Here is a 15,144-nt window from a genome sequence, read left to right on the forward strand (position 1 = left end):
TATATAAAACGTCAAATTTTTTGTGTGTAAATAATTAGCTTTTTTTTCATTTTCTTTGATAAATATATATGAAAAATAATATAAAATAAATATTGCAGAGATCACATTTACATTTTATTGAGCAACTGGGTTTACAACCATTTGAGACTTTTCTTGAATTATTTGTTCAGCACGGTATACTTTCCAGGATATTAGAAAATCTCTAGCCATTTTGAACAAGGTTTGATAATGTATACCTAATAATAATATCGTCGACAATATTTGATACCATTCGGTCACACCTAATAAAATAAATAACTGAATGTTCACCAATAATAACTGCAATGCCAGTATTGGACTTAGTAACGTTACTCGGTTATTAAATACACTCTGTGGGATACAAATATAATAATTAGTATTGAACCTAATATTTTTGTTAGTCGATAGAAAAAGATTGTAAGTTACGTACATAAAATTTAGAGTGAGCTGAATTACCCGGTTCTGCTGCTGTGCACAAACCTTTAGAACGATAAATTTCTCGATTATGCCTTACAATCGATCCATGAGGCCATAATACCGCTTCATTCCACGGTTGAACATACATATGATTATTGCGATTGTCTATCTTAACCCATCGACCCAAGTGCATTGCTGCTCTATGCAGCTCATCGCAATATCTAAAAATCGATTACATATGTACTTCTCATGTTTTGATAGAAAATTCTTCCACTAAGAAGTACTCACCTAAAAGGATAAGCCTGAGCAAAATACGCGCATATTCTTCCGAGCCAGAATAAGATTACATGTTGTACTACCCACAATACATTGAAATGTAAATGCGGAGGTACAAAGATGACAGGCGCGACTACACAGACGAACGCGCTGCTGGAAGACGAAAATAAAGCTCGCTGTAATCGTCTATTAAAGTCAGATCTCAAAGTGGACACTTCTGCTCTAATGGCTGATGGATTTAATGAGCAATTATGTAAAGGTTTGTCTGCAAGAAAAGTGGTGTCATAGGACTAGACTTTATAAAATAAGATATTGATACACATAATGATACTTACCTAATACATACTTTGTTTTCCGCTCTTCTTTTCCACTTGAGAATGACAAATCAAAAAATGATGTTTTTATTCCAAATATAACAAAATATATTGACAAACTTCTGGAACAAATGAATATCATAAGCAATTTGTTCTTACCTTTGTTTTTTTAATTTCAGAGTAGGAATGTACATATACTACAATGATACAAAATTCATAATTGTAGTTAAATGTACTTGTATAATGAAAAAATACTCACGGATAACATAAATAAAAAATTTTCATAGAATTATGCTTCTCAGCCATATGATAGAGGCACCAGCCTAACACGCTCTTCACAGCAACTGATAGAGATGATCTGAAACAAAGTTACATAAATGTAAAAATATTCCAATATAACTACACACACATACACAAATCTTATAGGTTACTGATAAATCATATACAATACCTTACAATGTTTCGGATTGCTGCTTTTGCAGGTACCGATTGCACTGGCAATGAAACATCGATGATTTCACGTAATAATGTGTAAAGAAATCTATGTGCCACCATAGTAAAAATAAATACAAGTAGATATGGATCTATCAAATAAAAGTTCTGAAACAGCAGAGAGCATAACTTGGAGACTCTTTAATTCTCTTGGTACATTGATATTACACAGATATAATTTAATAAACACAGATACAATATACCATACTATAACCATTGTAGGAATTCGGTAACCACCATACAGTTCTGTACAGATTAAGTAGTTGCAGACAAGTCGCAATGATTGAGACAACTAGAGATAAAGCCTCAAAGCTCAATCGAGTGTTGACTGGTACCGCAGGGATAGGAATGTGCTTAGGTGCCAGAGACCTTCCACTACAGATCTCGTCGAATCTTTTATCATCCGCACCATTGGCACTTGCTCTCTCACCACTGTTGCTTCTCCCATTAGCATTAGGAGAACTAGCATTACCGCTACTGGATCTGGCAGTCGGTCCAGTCCGACTGACAGCGTTTCGTCTACCTCCAGGCATGTTTCACACATTCATACGAGAGATAAAAGTCTTTATCTCAATAATTGTTGCGACATGTAACAAAGTGAAATATTAAACAAGTCTCCGTTGTATTCCACGTAGCATAATAAACATGCGTCGCAGGCGATTTTCTTGCACACTTCTTGCAAGAAGCATCTTATATCAAGGACAGTTCTTTTCCTTCAAATGTTATTTATCTTTTTGACATACTGCGATTATGTCATTGTAAACAAAAATATGAAGGAAGACGTGACGCAGCACGACGCAAAAAAAACACCGCTCCGTTTGATCAAACACAAACTTATTTTTGTCTCCTTTTTTTGTAAATAAATTGGGTGCTTCTTCAGATTGATTACGATTTGATGCTCAACGATATCGGAGAGAAGACTTGTCGTCAGTGGTCGTCAGTCGTTAGTTCAATGAATGTATGTATATACATATCGCGTACCGCTGTACCGACAGTGCCGAAAAATTGACGCGGCTACAAAAACCTTAAAAACAGACGCAGCTAGCGCTGCAGATCGGCGATCAGAATTGATCAGAACTACTTGATCGCCGTTCTCGGTTTTCTCTCTTTCTCTCAGTCCTCCTTCCTCCGTCAAAGCCGCGTAGGTGGCGTTCAGATATCTAATAAAAAAATGGCTTTGGGACAAAGGGACTGGATATCCTTGTCATCAATGTTTGCTGACAAATAAGTTTTAATAAGTCTCGTTTATACTGTCGCGGATGTCGAACAGAAAGCGCACATCAATTATGACACTTTTATCACACAAGCTCGCCGGAACTACGAGTATTCGCGACTGATATTTTCCTGGCCGAGGCCCTTGTTGACAATTCTTCGAATGAAAATGTTAGTGTGCTGCGATTATACATGACTTTAATTTATGAACATCAGGTGTAATTAGGAGTACATATACAGCATTTTGTATTAGTAGTGCGCGATATGTGAATATTTCCTGTTTTCTGAATTTGTCGATATTTTACAGATGTTTAGTCCTATACAAATAAAACATGAATGTACAACTGTAGAGGATGTAAACGGGAGCAATAGGATTAACAGTTCAGATAGTTCCTTATATCCTTTCATCAATCAGGATGTTGAGTATAAGCACCGTCAGTTGTCTCAGTTTTGGCAGCAGACACAGTTACCGAACGAGATGCCTGCGAAAAATGAAATTCATGATCAACAGGTCTTGTTTCAGCAGGCAGAAGTAAGTATCTGTGTATTATTGTAAGTAACTTGCATTTAATAATATGGCACTTCATTTTAGCATGTCCAATTTTATGTTTTCTTTCTAGGAAGCTGGAAGTTTATCATATGTAAAGGATTATGTACAAAATGGCATATTCTACCCAATTGATCAAGAAGATGGCAATAATCAAGTGCAGACAAATAACCAGTGCGACCAGAGTACAAGCAATGCTGTTGTAGTGCAAGAAAACAAACAACTGCCACAAGATTTGCAAAACACAAGAGATATTAGTCAGACATTAACAGCGCAATCGCTGACTGCCATAAAAAGCAATCGTCTTGGGAGACCATCCAAAAGTTCAGCAGAATCTGGTACTGGAAAAAAGTTGAAATGTCAATGTGAGATTTGTTTCAAGGAATTTGGACACAAAAGCAATTTATTTATACATATGAGAACGCATAATGGGGAGAGACCGTATAAATGCAGTCAATGTGAAAAGTGTTTTACTCACAGTGGAAACTTGGCTATACATATGAGAACACATTCTGGTGAACGCCCTTATGGTTGTCAGATATGTGGAAAGATGTTTAGCCATAGTGGAAATCTTTCCACTCATTTAAGAACTCACTCGGGCGTTAAGCCCTACAAATGTAATGTGTGTGGTAAAGAATTTAGGCACAGTGGTAATTTGTCGATTCACGAGAGGATACATTCCGGAATTAAACCATTTCAATGTAAAATTTGTGGAAAGGAGTTTTATCACAGTGGCAATTTAACAACTCATATGAAGAAACATCCTGTAAATACAGATACAAATGTAACTGACTGTGAAAACAATCAAAAGCATATACTGCACACTGGTACAGATGTTAATATTACAGCTTCTTCAAATTATTTAAATAATGTGTCTTTAACGCTCAATGATGACATTAAATTAATGCATAATACTAGTAATGTGGTTCCTATAAAGAATGAAAGTACAGAAGATACTGTATTAAACACTATGGGGAGATTAACGTCTACTAGTTGAAGGTATACATGATTATTATGCAGGATGAGTTATATAATTTATTACAATATCAATTTGATATTATCTACACAAAAAATGAAAAAATTCTTGATGATGCCTTAATAATTGGAAAATGTGTATCATTTGTTACATATAATTTTTTCAAAGATTTAAAATTAATGTTTTAGAATTTTTTAAGAAATCTTTTTGAACTATTATTAAAGAATTTTTAAATAAATATTGATTTGTAACGAGTTATATACGACGTCCTGTGCATTAAGAATTTAAAAAATATTGAGTTTTTAATATTTTTTCATTCAGTGCTCTATTTGCAAATAAGTAATTTTTTATTGACAATAAATAGGCTTTTATTTTTACACCTTTGTTACATGATAGTCTTCCTTAAATATAACATTATTATATAAAAAATTATATTTGTATATTGTATGTAGACTTATTTAAGATCAAGCGGTGATTATAATATGATTATAATGATCTGTGATGTTTTTGGGTAAAATATGAACAAAGGACAGTAACAATACTTTCATAAAAAAATGCCACTGTTTATTCATATAAATAATTAACATATACATTATTTCTTGTTCAGTTATTATTGTTTATATAAATACTTTATAATCAATAATATCAGACTTTAGTAGCCCTTGAATTAAGTAAGTAAATTATTGTAATTATTATTTTGAGCATACAAAGCACAATATGTATAAAAATAATAAAAATATAATTTGAATCTTGTTTTGAGCTCAATGTGCAATTTGATATCGAATAAGAGTGATAAATTGCCTGTTAAAACTTTTGTTAGCTTTTATGTTATATTTATTTCTTATTGTTATGAAGTTCATTTCAATAAATTATCTCTACTTTTACATTATATAACAGATATTGTTTGAGTGATATAATTTGTATGAACGAGATACGTTATGAACTATGTAACTTTTGACCGCATATGCGAATATAAAATTTTAAATCTATTTAACATATTTTAAAAATATTTTTTATATAGAATTTAATAATAAATTTTTAAATAATCTAATAAACTTGGTTTTTAATAGTTTCATTATATAATTATGTACAATTTCTAATTATCTAATTTAAATTATATACTCTATCAAATTTTTGAGATTCAAATATACATATTATGATAAATATACTGTGATATTTTTATTATACTTCTATTACCATTTAAAAAATGCATTATAATACATAATTACTTTGTTATACTGGAAATAGATTAAACTTTTAAGAAGAGTTTAATTCCAATGTGTTACTATATCAACATCTAAGATTAATATTTTAGTTTCTTGTCGCATAATCGTAATTAGCTCATTTATATTAAATAACAATATGGAATGTTACCTATTATATATCTGTTATGTATTAATCCGTTATAAAATCATTGGTATAGACTAGGGTAACTACGTTAAATTATTAATTTAATTTAGTAAAAAAATTCTTTGAGTATTCTTATATATTATACTATTTATTTTTGTCAGGCAAAATAAAATATTAATAAAACTCGTAAAAAATTCGTATGCAATCAACGTACAACCTTTAAAGGTACAGTCATGTTTCGCGGAAGACGGGCTGCAAGACTTTCTGCTACGTTTTCAGAAAGTTCATGCCAAATATATTTCCCAACTATAGGTACGTCTTCCACTGGTAATTTGAAGGATACCAGTAATGTAAAGCACAGACCATCTCCTCCTTGTCCACCACTAAACTCTACAGACAATAAACCATGTGGTTTATGCTGTGCTACATCATTCCCAAATATTTCCTAAAGAAATGAATAAATACTTAAATATATATTTGTATCAAAATCTTTCCAATTATGTTCAATTTCTAAATGTATAGTAAATATATTTTCTCATAAAAACTTCTTGCAAAATATATATTATGTATACATATATAAAAATGTAATTTAATTATATAATTCATTAATATTTATGTAAATGTAAAATGCAACGCTCTTCTAATATTCTCACCTTCATAAAGCTGTGCAGAGTAGACAGTAAACTACGACTTGGATTAACTTCACAAATTGGAGGATTATATTGTTCAGTATCAGATACCAGCACATGTAATCTGTTCCTATTGACAAAATTTATATGAAAACTTATTATCTCGTTAATTTAAATCTAATATAAATATACTATACAAGCTTAACAATATAATTAAAGTTTTATTAGATTAGATACTATATACTGCATGATACTTACGTTGCTCTTTTCTTAGATGTGACTACTAATCTCAGTGATAATTTTGTATGTGATTTGGTCATGGGCATCAAATGAGGATGTTGGGGAACAGTCTTATTTGAAACGTAACTTTTGCCTCGGTCCAGGAGATATAAGATATCATTAGACCTTAATGGCAAATCATCAATGTTTCGTACCCAGCATGCTTGTAGAGATTCCTCATTTGCCTGATCCGGTGTCTTCAGTGTACCACCAACTATATCCCCAGTAAATACAAAGCGAAACCATGTACCATTCGCGCATTCTACCAGTATCAGAGTTGTTGGTGCTATCACTAGACCTGTCTCTTCTAAGACTTCTCTTTTCACTGCATTTATGAGATTTTCATTCTTCTCCACTCTACCAGCTGGCAAGTACCATTTTCCAATGCAGGAAGCTTTCGCTTCTTGCATCATTAACACTTCACCCTGGTCATTTATGACAACAGCTGCGACTATGTACGTTACTGTTTTCGAGCAAATAGGAATGTGTGCTGTTAGTTGACCTGATTTTGCACCTGCAATGTACATTGGTTCAGTTGTATCAAATCTTTCTCTTTGCGAGAGAGAAAAATGAAAAAGATTTCAGGATCTTATAACAACATTGTGAAAACGATTGCCATGTAAAGTCGTTTAACATACCTATCGTATCACTTGTAAGAGTGTGTATATTACATATGTCATCGTTTTCCAACGCTTGTCCGGCGAGCAGCAATTGAACTTGATTCTCTACAAGATCTGACATGTTATACAAACACACTGAAAATATCGTATCGCGTTACGTACAATATACGATTGCAACTATATACGTCAAGTTGCAATTTTATGCAATCGGTGATAAACAGCGTGAAAGTGACAACTATGAACCAGTAAACGCGCGGTAAGACGCATCGAGGCGAGATTGGGTGAGATATGTCAAGCCGTGCGGTTTCAGTTCCGTCTGTATATACTACTAGGTGCTCCGTACGTTGCACGCATTCGTGTGCGAAATTCCCTATGCTAAATGTTATAGAGATGCGAAATTTGAGAGAAGTATTTGCGTCATTTTACCTGCATTTTACGTTCAATAGAGTGCGAGGGACGCGGAAACGATAATCGCTCTCCTTTACGAACGCCACGTGGTTATCGAGTCTGTGAACAAATCGGTGTTTACACGTTAACAACTTTTGTTTACAAAGTTTTTGCTAAAAATAGGAGCTTGCAGTGACGTCGATAACGCGATATCGAAAATGTTATCGTTGAGGATTGTTTATTGAGAATGATATTAGATTTCACAAAGTGGTTTAGGGATATAATTATTGCATAAATTAGACGCCCGGGTGTATTCAGATTTCCACCCGAGTGTTCCCCAGGTATTATTTTATCTTTAACATTTAGTAAACAATAACGATAAAATTATCTTAGGGCAGAAGCTTTTTGTAAGAGAATTTAGATTGATGCTTGTGTGCACGACTCTTAATAATATTTAATGAGACGCAGCGATGTAGTTATGAGAGAGACAGGCATCCAAGATTCAAGCTGAAATAAACTGAGAAATGGATGCCTTGAGCGTGCTAATTGCAATAGCCCTGATACACTGCTCACTCTTCTTTTTTGATACACTCTTTAAGGTAAATCATACAATTCTGTCTGTACGATGCTCCTACTCTTGTTTCACTTTCAAAAGTTTGATGTAGAAAGTTTATTAGAACAAAACAATGTTTGTAACATACAAGTGATTCTCGGGACTCAAGAAATTATTGGTTTCATCAACATTCACATTCTCTATAAAATTCTTGTCATGAAGTCTTCAACAACTTTGCAACTTTGAATTATAAGTTTATCATAGTGAGGATAACTTTTGACATATTTTTCAGTCTTGTTCGCATTTTCCGTACCTCTACTTCCTAGAGAACACAGGCCTGGAGATACAGATATTGAGAGTGAAATGGTTTACAACTGCTTTCAATCGCAAAATAATAAAATGGGGAATGGACCGCTCCAGGTTTTGGACTGCTTGGTTCAATGCTGGTGTCATTATAAGCATTATACTTTTGCCAATAGCTGTTATCATTATTTTAAAGATGACATTTAACATGTGGCTGACTGGATCTTCAAGTGATACTAGTTCAGGAGCTATATTAGAACCTATGGTACATATTGCAGCATAAATATATACTTAAGGACCAGATACTTTTCAATAATTTTTTAATACGTGGAGGATTTTGTAGAAGTAAAAGAACTAATATATTAAAGTTTAAGTTTATATTTTTATTACAAAACATTAGAATTAACATATAATCACTTAACCCTTAGAATAATGTAAGTTTTAAAAATCTGTTACGTTCTTAACTTCTTTTTTCATACAATTTATCTTAATAATTTTATGTTTTAGTTACCAGGGGTGGATGTTCCTTTCAATGAAATTGGCTATTATGCAACAACATTAGCAATATGTAGTATAGTTCATGAATTCGGGCATGCCCTTGCTGCAGCAAGAGAAGATGTACAGCTGTTTGGTCTAGGAATCTTGATTTTTTTTATAATTCCAATAGCTTACGTGCATATAAGTAATGAACAGTTGGTTGCATTGCCATTGAAAAATCAGCTACGTGTCACATGTGCTGGAATTTGGCATAATGTTATTCTTGCTACAGTAGCTGCAGCAATTCTTGTATTTTCCACATGGCTGTGGGCACCACTTTACAATATTGGCTCTGGAGTTTATGTGAAAACTATTTTACCTGTGAGTGACCCAACAAAAGTTTTTGTTACATGTATTTTTTAAACTACTCACTTAAATACAGTATTGTATTTAAAAGGAAAATATTGCTTTATTAAAAGTTAACGCGTGTAAGAAATAATCGTACTTAAATAGTTATTAAAATGTATTTTTATTTTGTTGTAGAATTCACCTGTATTAGGTCCAACTGGTCTTTTAGAGTATGATGTAATATACAAATTGAACAATTGCCCTGTAAAGCACAATGAGGATTGGTACGATTGTATGCTTCACGCGGTGCAACATCCTGCTCCTGGCTATTGCGTTAAGCAATCATTTATCCAAGTAATTTTCTTAAGAGATATTTATCATTGGAACTTTATCCTTTATCATTTAATGTTTGTTATTATTTGTAATTCCCTTAAGAACCTTGTTGCAATATCTGTATGTTCTTTTAGGACTATGATGAGTCAGTGCCAGCTAAGCAGAAAACAAACGGTGCTGTGAATTGTTGTACAAGTGACAGTGAAACAAATGGCAATCTGTGTTTCGAATACATTGAAGGACCGCAAACCGCTCCTCTTCATTTACCTCCGCATTCTTGCCTTCCAGTAAGAGCAACACTCAATCAGTCACAAAATTTCTGTCAAGCTAGTCACGAATGTTTATCTCAAGATACTCATTGTATGAAACCTTCTTTAGATAATGTGACAAAGGTAAGTAGAAGCATAGAAAATGTATCTTATTTTTTATAGTAAATATGCTTCTAAAATCGTTATCTTTAAAACAATTTAAAATTACAGATTATCCAAATAAAGAGGAAAATAGGCAAGGATGTATTATTCGTTGGTCATCCAGCAGATATTTATAGGACTGTTGATGTATCAGATTGGGTGCCAAAGTATTCTTTCCTGTATCCCAAATTACCTGAATCATTTGCATTGCTTTGCAAATATATAACGGTATTTTCAGCAGGGTTAGCAATCATTAACGTTGTGCCTTGCTTCTTTTTAGATGGTCAATATATTCTGAATGTAGTTGTACTTTATTTATTGAACTCCATGCCACATAATAAAAATATCAGAGAAAGCACAGTTCTTACAATAACAAGTATAGGTACATTACTTATTATAACAAACTTAATGTATTTGCTTATTAATAAATTATTGTAAGTTAATGAAACATTTTTGTTTTTTCCATCTACATTTTTTGTATGAAATCATTTATGAAATAATCTTACTTAACCTGTTGTACAATAATAATAACAACAATAATGCCCTTTTTGAATTTGGATTTACAGAAACTTTTAATGTGAAATATTTTTTATATTTTAATATTAATTAAAATATTTTGATATTAAATTTTTGCATACTTAAATAAAAAAATATACAAATATATTGGTTGGTTCTCATGCAATTACATTTTTTCAAATTTGGTGGTACATTAGCTGCTGGTAGTTAAATGTTTACAGGGAAGAAATTTAAATATATATTTTCATTATTTTGTCTTGTTTGCTTTTTTATCACGAAAGTTTCTTTTGACAATATAAGAAAGATTTGTTTTGTATATAAAATACTAAATTTGTTATCGTTTTGCTGCTCCATCAGCATCCAATGCTGAAAAGAATTTATAACATTAATTTATTATAAAAATATATGTATTCTGAAAAGTAATAAACTGGTAAACAATGTAATAGAAAACTATAAACTGTTGTCTGTTTAGTGATTTAAGAAAATGTTCACTTGGAGAGCACTTTCTATCATAACCTATGTAAAAATATTCAACATATCACGAGTTGAATTTTTGTTAATACCAATACTTACTTTTTCCATCGCATGCTACAATTTTTACTTTATCTACTATCGCAACCTCCTGAACTTCACGGAATTCAACATCATTTAGCATAAAAGTCCATACATTATCACAAAATCTATATGTGTTTAATTTGCCAGCCTGTAAAAATAAGTCAATACATTTAACTCAGGCTCTTTCCAAATGCAATAAATTCAAACAAAAATTATTTTCAAACAGCTAAAGAGTCTTACTTTAAATGTAAGTCTTGACTTAACTCTCGTTGCTAGAGCTTGATTAATAGCTTTGTCAAATTGTAGCAATACCTTTAGTGCAAGCTGTGGGGTTATTTGTCCGAACTGTAATTTATATTATCATTATTAGATAATATATAATAAAATATAATAAAAACACTTTCTGGATGGATTGCTAATACGTTAGATATGATAAAATATATCATAATTTTTTAAATTCTAACAGAATTTACTTTCAGTTTTATAAAGAATACATATAAGGGAATCTGTTGCATGAATTGCTTGTTATCTTTTTGATCCCTTAGCACAAATAAAATTTATTACAGCATCAACAATAAACTTAACTAATGTAAATTGTATTATCATTTATTCAAAACAAATTAATTTTTTTATATATACTTTATATCTAAAATACAAAAGCTAACCTATCTCATACCGTTACACATTTACCTGCATTAGTTCGTCGAGGGTCTCTTGCAACGTAACTCCTAACGTCGTGTTTCTATACAATTGATAAGACATTTTTCTAAAAATACCTCGTAATAATATGGAAAGTAATAATCCCAAATTGTGAAGCGTCTATCGTCAAACAACAATATTCCTTCGCATATCTCGGCTCTGACGTATATACATCTGATGCAGGGCTACAGGCTACAGCGCTCTCGCGGCTCTTCAGTAGTTTTAAGAACGAGCACATGCAGCGCGGCGCACGTCATGAAACATTAATGCCGTAAGGTATTCAGGCGAATTTGCCTAGTCACATGAAGCGTACGCAAATGAGTCAATTATGCGGCAGTACAGGAGGATGCGGCAATACAGCGCTTCTTTCGACATGTGATGTACACCGCCAGGTGTACATTGTTTGTAACGCTAATTGTAAGTGGATTGCAACCTCTAACTATTGCTAGAGAGAATTCTACTATTGCATTTGGTCGTTCTCTCTCTTTCTCATTCTCTCTCTATGAAGCTAAACACATACCCATGTAATTAAGGGTACGTTTCACTTAACGCTCGCAACGCCCTTGGAATCATTTCATCTTTGTTGTTTATCAAATATTAAACAAAAACAATAATGCTCGCGAGTGTTGCGAGCGTTAGCGGAGCGCGCTGAAAATACATAAAATATCTGATTATTGTGATTGGTTCCCTCCTTTTAGCGTTTCGATGTTTCTTAAACTGCGTTTTAACAATTGACAATTTCAGAGCGTAGTCAGTTACGCGCCGCGTGCCGCGACGGATCGCGGAGTTCGCTCGAGTTTTAATTGCTCCGTATTTTTCGCGATCATTATTGTAAGAGTGAACTTGGCGCTAATAGAATTATCGCCAGTGGTTTCAGATCATCGGGCGTTCGTTGTAAGGTCATATACAGTTGTCATTGTGCCAATATATCGTGATTTCGACTCCTCTTAACCTGTGCTGGAAATCGATCGAGATCCCAGCATACCTCACGCTATTACTTTCTCGTCGAAATGCCGGGAGAAGCGCAAGTGGTGCGTGATTATCATCAGGTACGTCGTTGTTCTTTATACAATTAATAATTCTATCGATTACATTCTGTCGCGATGCTTCGCTATTACAACGATATTTGTAAAAACGGATAAAATATCCGATCATTGTGATTGGTTCCTTCCTCTTATTAGCGTTTCGATGTTTCTTACACTGCGCTTCAACAATTGACAACTTCAGAGCGTAGTCGGTTACGTTACGCACCGCGCCGCGACGGATCACAGAGTCGAGTTCTAATTGCTCCGTATTTTTCGCGATCATTATATTGTAAGAGTGAACATTTCGTTAATAGAATTGTCGCCAGTGGTTCCAGATCATCGGGCGTTCGTCGTAAGGTCGTACACGATTGTAATTGTGCCAATATCTCGTGATTTCGACTCCTACTAACCTATACTGGAAATTGATCGAAATCCTCGCATACCTCACGCCATTACTTTCCCGCCGAAATGCTGCGAGAAGCGCAAGTGGTACGTGATTATCATCAGGTACGTCGTTGTTCTTTATGGAATTAATTGTATCGATTACATCTGTCGCGCGACGCTTCGCTATTACGACGTTATTTGAAATAAACTTTCCGTCGCGTCGCCGGTAACAAAATGTCGGATGCCTCGAGTGGCTAAAGTTTCGAACGACCGAGGGGAGTACGGCTTGAATTTCACCGCGCTGTTTCACGCCGTCGAGAAACGCGCGTTTGCGCGGTGAATATTGCGAATCGAGCCATTCTTATTGACATTGCCTCGCCATTCTCCTCCCTGTGCTCTGAATTTCTAAAGTCTAGGTAATCCCGAGTTGACGTAACGGGTGAGGCGTGAAGAGAGGCGGGGGGTGAGGGAGGGAGGGAGCAGGGGGTTAGAGTGTAGGACAAATCTCTAACGAGGTAACTCGAGCGCCGATTGCCCGCAATGTTTATGCCCCTCTGATTCGTAAGCGGCTGCTTTCGCGGCGCTGCTTTTAGAAAGATAATCACGCGACTATCTCGTGATCTAATGCGCCCGTAGAAAATAACGTTAAAGGGATCACTTAAAGAGAAGTTAATTGTTTTAATTCCTTTATTGCGAAATTGTTCCCTGCACTTAGGTTCGAGTAACTAGGTTACGTTTTTGATATACACTGCCAGTACTGAAAATAAGTATTTTATTTTATATTTATATTTTGTTACGTATAATATTATATTCATATATTACATTAATGTTGAATCAACATTGAATTACAAGATTGCGAATGTTGCAGCAACATCGCGAAATGTAGATTCAACGTTGAAAACATTCCAGACAGTACACAATATTTATCATAAATATTTATAAATATTTATTATTTATTTTTGTAAATATTACATATATATTTTGTAGATGCTTTATATACACGTAGGAAAAAGATCATAAAATCTTTATTCAAAATGTTATTAAAATATAGCTTACATATTTTATAATTATTTTTATTTGATATTTAAGGTAAATCTTTATAATCTGCTTAATCTGAAGATATAAAAATATTTATGAAATATTTTGTAAATATTTATAAAATATTTCAATAATTATTATAAATATTTTATAAATCTTTTAAAAATAATGTGTGCTATCTGGGACGTCACAGAAATGTTTAATGTCCGTTGAATCTATGTCTCAAATTACAGACATTGTAATTCAATATTAATTCAGCATTGATTTTACATTTATTCACTGTATAAATAATGATTTTATTAATATTAAGCACATTTTATTTTTAAGAAAATTATGAATAAAATAAATGTGTAAAATTAGTTTATAAATTGTTGAAAAAATTTAAATTTAAAAAATACTATTAATTCTTATTATTTAAAATTAATTCTTTTGCTTTTCTAAAATGTACTGTTTACACATGTAGATAAAATTATATTTTAGAATGTCAGAACGACAAATAATCAAAAATAAATATTATTTTTTAAAATTAGATTCTTTTTTTTGACAATTTAGAAATTAATTGCACATTTATTTTATTTAATTTTTTAACAGTATAAAAGTAATTTTAAATCTTTGCAAAATTGAGAATTATTTTATGTAATTAGGTTTGTTTTTATTAACAAATTAAATTTGTATATTACTTTTTATTAAAAAATTAATATTTTTTATAATTCTATAATATTATTTATTATATGTATATTTTATACAATTTAATTCTATTTATTTGATTTTTTATTTTTGTTCATTTTTGACAAAAAAAATATTGATGATAATTTGTTTTACGTCATTTTAATGTTGCAACTACATTAATAATTAATATAGAAAAATAAATATAGATTTAATATTGAAAAAACATTCGCATTCAGCATTCAACATTGCAATATCTTTTCAATATTTTTTCAATGTTTTATGCTGTATGGGATTGATTTTCAGTACTGATAGTGTAC

At 32.4% G+C, this 15,144-nt stretch overlaps 6 protein-coding genes across 9 annotated transcripts in view; 3 read left to right on the forward strand and 3 right to left on the reverse strand.

Moving 5' to 3' along the window:
- Window positions 1-92: 92 nt before the first annotated feature.
- Window positions 93-2,534, reverse strand: LOC105199980 (transmembrane protein 39A). Of its 2 annotated transcripts, none has more exons than XM_011167359.3 (7): window positions 1,721-2,534; window positions 1,477-1,625; window positions 1,285-1,383; window positions 1,047-1,147; window positions 724-976; window positions 449-656; window positions 93-369 (listed from the first exon to the last, which is right to left on the reverse strand). In XM_011167359.3, exons 1-7 carry the CDS (start codon window positions 2,048-2,050, stop codon window positions 115-117), a joined length of 1,395 nt encoding a protein of 464 aa, XP_011165661.1. In that variant the 5' UTR covers window positions 2,051-2,534; the 3' UTR covers window positions 93-114. The 2 variants fall into 2 exon arrangements, with proteins under 2 accessions (XP_011165661.1, XP_011165741.1); XM_011167439.3 differs by having other exon boundaries at window positions 1,047-1,144; window positions 1,721-2,531.
- Window positions 2,535-2,622: 88 nt separating this feature from the next.
- Window positions 2,623-5,143, forward strand: LOC105200116 (zinc finger protein 2 homolog). Its single transcript, XM_011167553.3, has 3 exons — window positions 2,623-2,900; window positions 3,037-3,261; window positions 3,350-5,143. Exons 2-3 carry the CDS (start codon window positions 3,037-3,039, stop codon window positions 4,271-4,273), a joined length of 1,149 nt encoding a protein of 382 aa, XP_011165855.1. The 5' UTR covers window positions 2,623-2,900; the 3' UTR covers window positions 4,274-5,143.
- A 586-nt stretch (window positions 5,144-5,729) lies between these two features.
- On the reverse strand, window positions 5,730-7,438 carry LOC105199750 (8-oxo-dGDP phosphatase NUDT18). The gene is made up of 4 exons (XM_011167007.3): window positions 7,149-7,438; window positions 6,490-7,024; window positions 6,256-6,361; window positions 5,730-6,047 (listed from the first exon to the last, which is right to left on the reverse strand). Exons 1-4 carry the CDS (start codon window positions 7,249-7,251, stop codon window positions 5,808-5,810), a joined length of 984 nt encoding a protein of 327 aa, XP_011165309.1. The 5' UTR covers window positions 7,252-7,438; the 3' UTR covers window positions 5,730-5,807.
- A 113-nt stretch (window positions 7,439-7,551) lies between these two features.
- On the forward strand, window positions 7,552-10,389 carry LOC105199823 (membrane-bound transcription factor site-2 protease). Its single transcript, XM_011167123.3, has 6 exons — window positions 7,552-8,116; window positions 8,363-8,638; window positions 8,881-9,231; window positions 9,394-9,552; window positions 9,666-9,923; window positions 10,011-10,389. The coding sequence occupies exons 1-6, from the start codon at window positions 8,042-8,044 to the stop codon at window positions 10,377-10,379; spliced, it is 1,488 nt and encodes a 495-aa protein (XP_011165425.1). The 5' UTR covers window positions 7,552-8,041; the 3' UTR covers window positions 10,380-10,389.
- On the reverse strand, window positions 10,243-11,937 carry LOC105199898 (transcription initiation factor IIA subunit 2). Its single transcript, XM_011167247.3, has 4 exons — window positions 11,703-11,937; window positions 11,253-11,357; window positions 11,031-11,160; window positions 10,243-10,823 (listed from the first exon to the last, which is right to left on the reverse strand). Exons 1-4 carry the CDS (start codon window positions 11,772-11,774, stop codon window positions 10,792-10,794), a joined length of 339 nt encoding a protein of 112 aa, XP_011165549.1. The 5' UTR covers window positions 11,775-11,937; the 3' UTR covers window positions 10,243-10,791.
- A 540-nt stretch (window positions 11,938-12,477) lies between these two features.
- The window catches only part of LOC105205448 (flocculation protein FLO11), a 334,932-nt gene continuing 332,265 nt past the window's right edge, over window positions 12,478-15,144 (forward strand). The window contains exons 1-2 of one of the 3 annotated variants that reach the window (XM_039451523.1): window positions 12,478-12,760; window positions 13,063-13,243. The gene's annotated coding sequence lies outside the window, so the exon portion shown is untranslated. Of the gene's footprint in view, window positions 12,761-13,031; window positions 13,244-15,144 lie in introns of those variants that run through there. The other 2 variants (XM_039451525.1, XM_039451524.1) reach the window with 2 other exon arrangements.

Source organism: Solenopsis invicta, chromosome 7 (assembly GCF_016802725.1).
Source record: "Solenopsis invicta isolate M01_SB chromosome 7, UNIL_Sinv_3.0, whole genome shotgun sequence".
Classification (NCBI taxonomy): Eukaryota; Metazoa; Arthropoda; class Insecta; order Hymenoptera; family Formicidae; genus Solenopsis; species Solenopsis invicta.

Bases quoted from the DNA above. Each gene is read 5' to 3' on its own strand.
- LOC105199980 (XM_011167359.3), bottom strand. From the start codon at position 2,050: ATGCCTGGAGGTAGACGAAACGCTGTCAGTCGGACTGGACCGACTGCC. The intron at 1,626-1,720 runs GTATATTGTATC...CTGCTGTTTCAG, and splicing joins CCTACAATGGTTATAGTATG to AACTTTTATTTGATAGATCC. The intron at 977-1,046 runs GTAAGTATCATT...CTTTTCTTGCAG, and splicing joins GAAAACAAAGTATGTATTAG to ACAAACCTTTACATAATTGC.
- LOC105200116 (XM_011167553.3), top strand. From the start codon at position 3,037: ATGTTTAGTCCTATACAAATAAAACATGAATGTACAACTGTAGAGGAT. The intron at 3,262-3,349 runs GTAAGTATCTGT...TTTTCTTTCTAG, and splicing joins TCTTGTTTCAGCAGGCAGAA to GAAGCTGGAAGTTTATCATA.
- LOC105199750 (XM_011167007.3), bottom strand. From the start codon at position 7,251: ATGTCAGATCTTGTAGAGAATCAAGTTCAATTGCTGCTCGCCGGACAA. The intron at 7,025-7,148 runs GTATGTTAAACG...TGTACATTGCAG, and splicing joins TCTTACAAGTGATACGATAG to GTGCAAAATCAGGTCAACTA. The intron at 6,048-6,255 runs GTGAGAATATTA...TCATTTCTTTAG, and splicing joins CTCTGCACAGCTTTATGAAG to GAAATATTTGGGAATGATGT.
- LOC105199823 (XM_011167123.3), top strand. From the start codon at position 8,042: ATGGATGCCTTGAGCGTGCTAATTGCAATAGCCCTGATACACTGCTCA. The intron at 8,117-8,362 runs GTAAATCATACA...CATATTTTTCAG, and splicing joins TTTTTGATACACTCTTTAAG to TCTTGTTCGCATTTTCCGTA. The intron at 9,553-9,665 runs GTAATTTTCTTA...ATGTTCTTTTAG, and splicing joins TTAAGCAATCATTTATCCAA to GACTATGATGAGTCAGTGCC.
- LOC105199898 (XM_011167247.3), bottom strand. From the start codon at position 11,774: ATGTCTTATCAATTGTATAGAAACACGACGTTAGGAGTTACGTTGCAA. The intron at 11,358-11,702 runs GTAAATGTGTAA...TATAAATTACAG, and splicing joins CCCTCGACGAACTAATGCAG to TTCGGACAAATAACCCCACA. The intron at 11,161-11,252 runs GTAAGACTCTTT...TTATTTTTACAG, and splicing joins AGTCAAGACTTACATTTAAA to GCTGGCAAATTAAACACATA.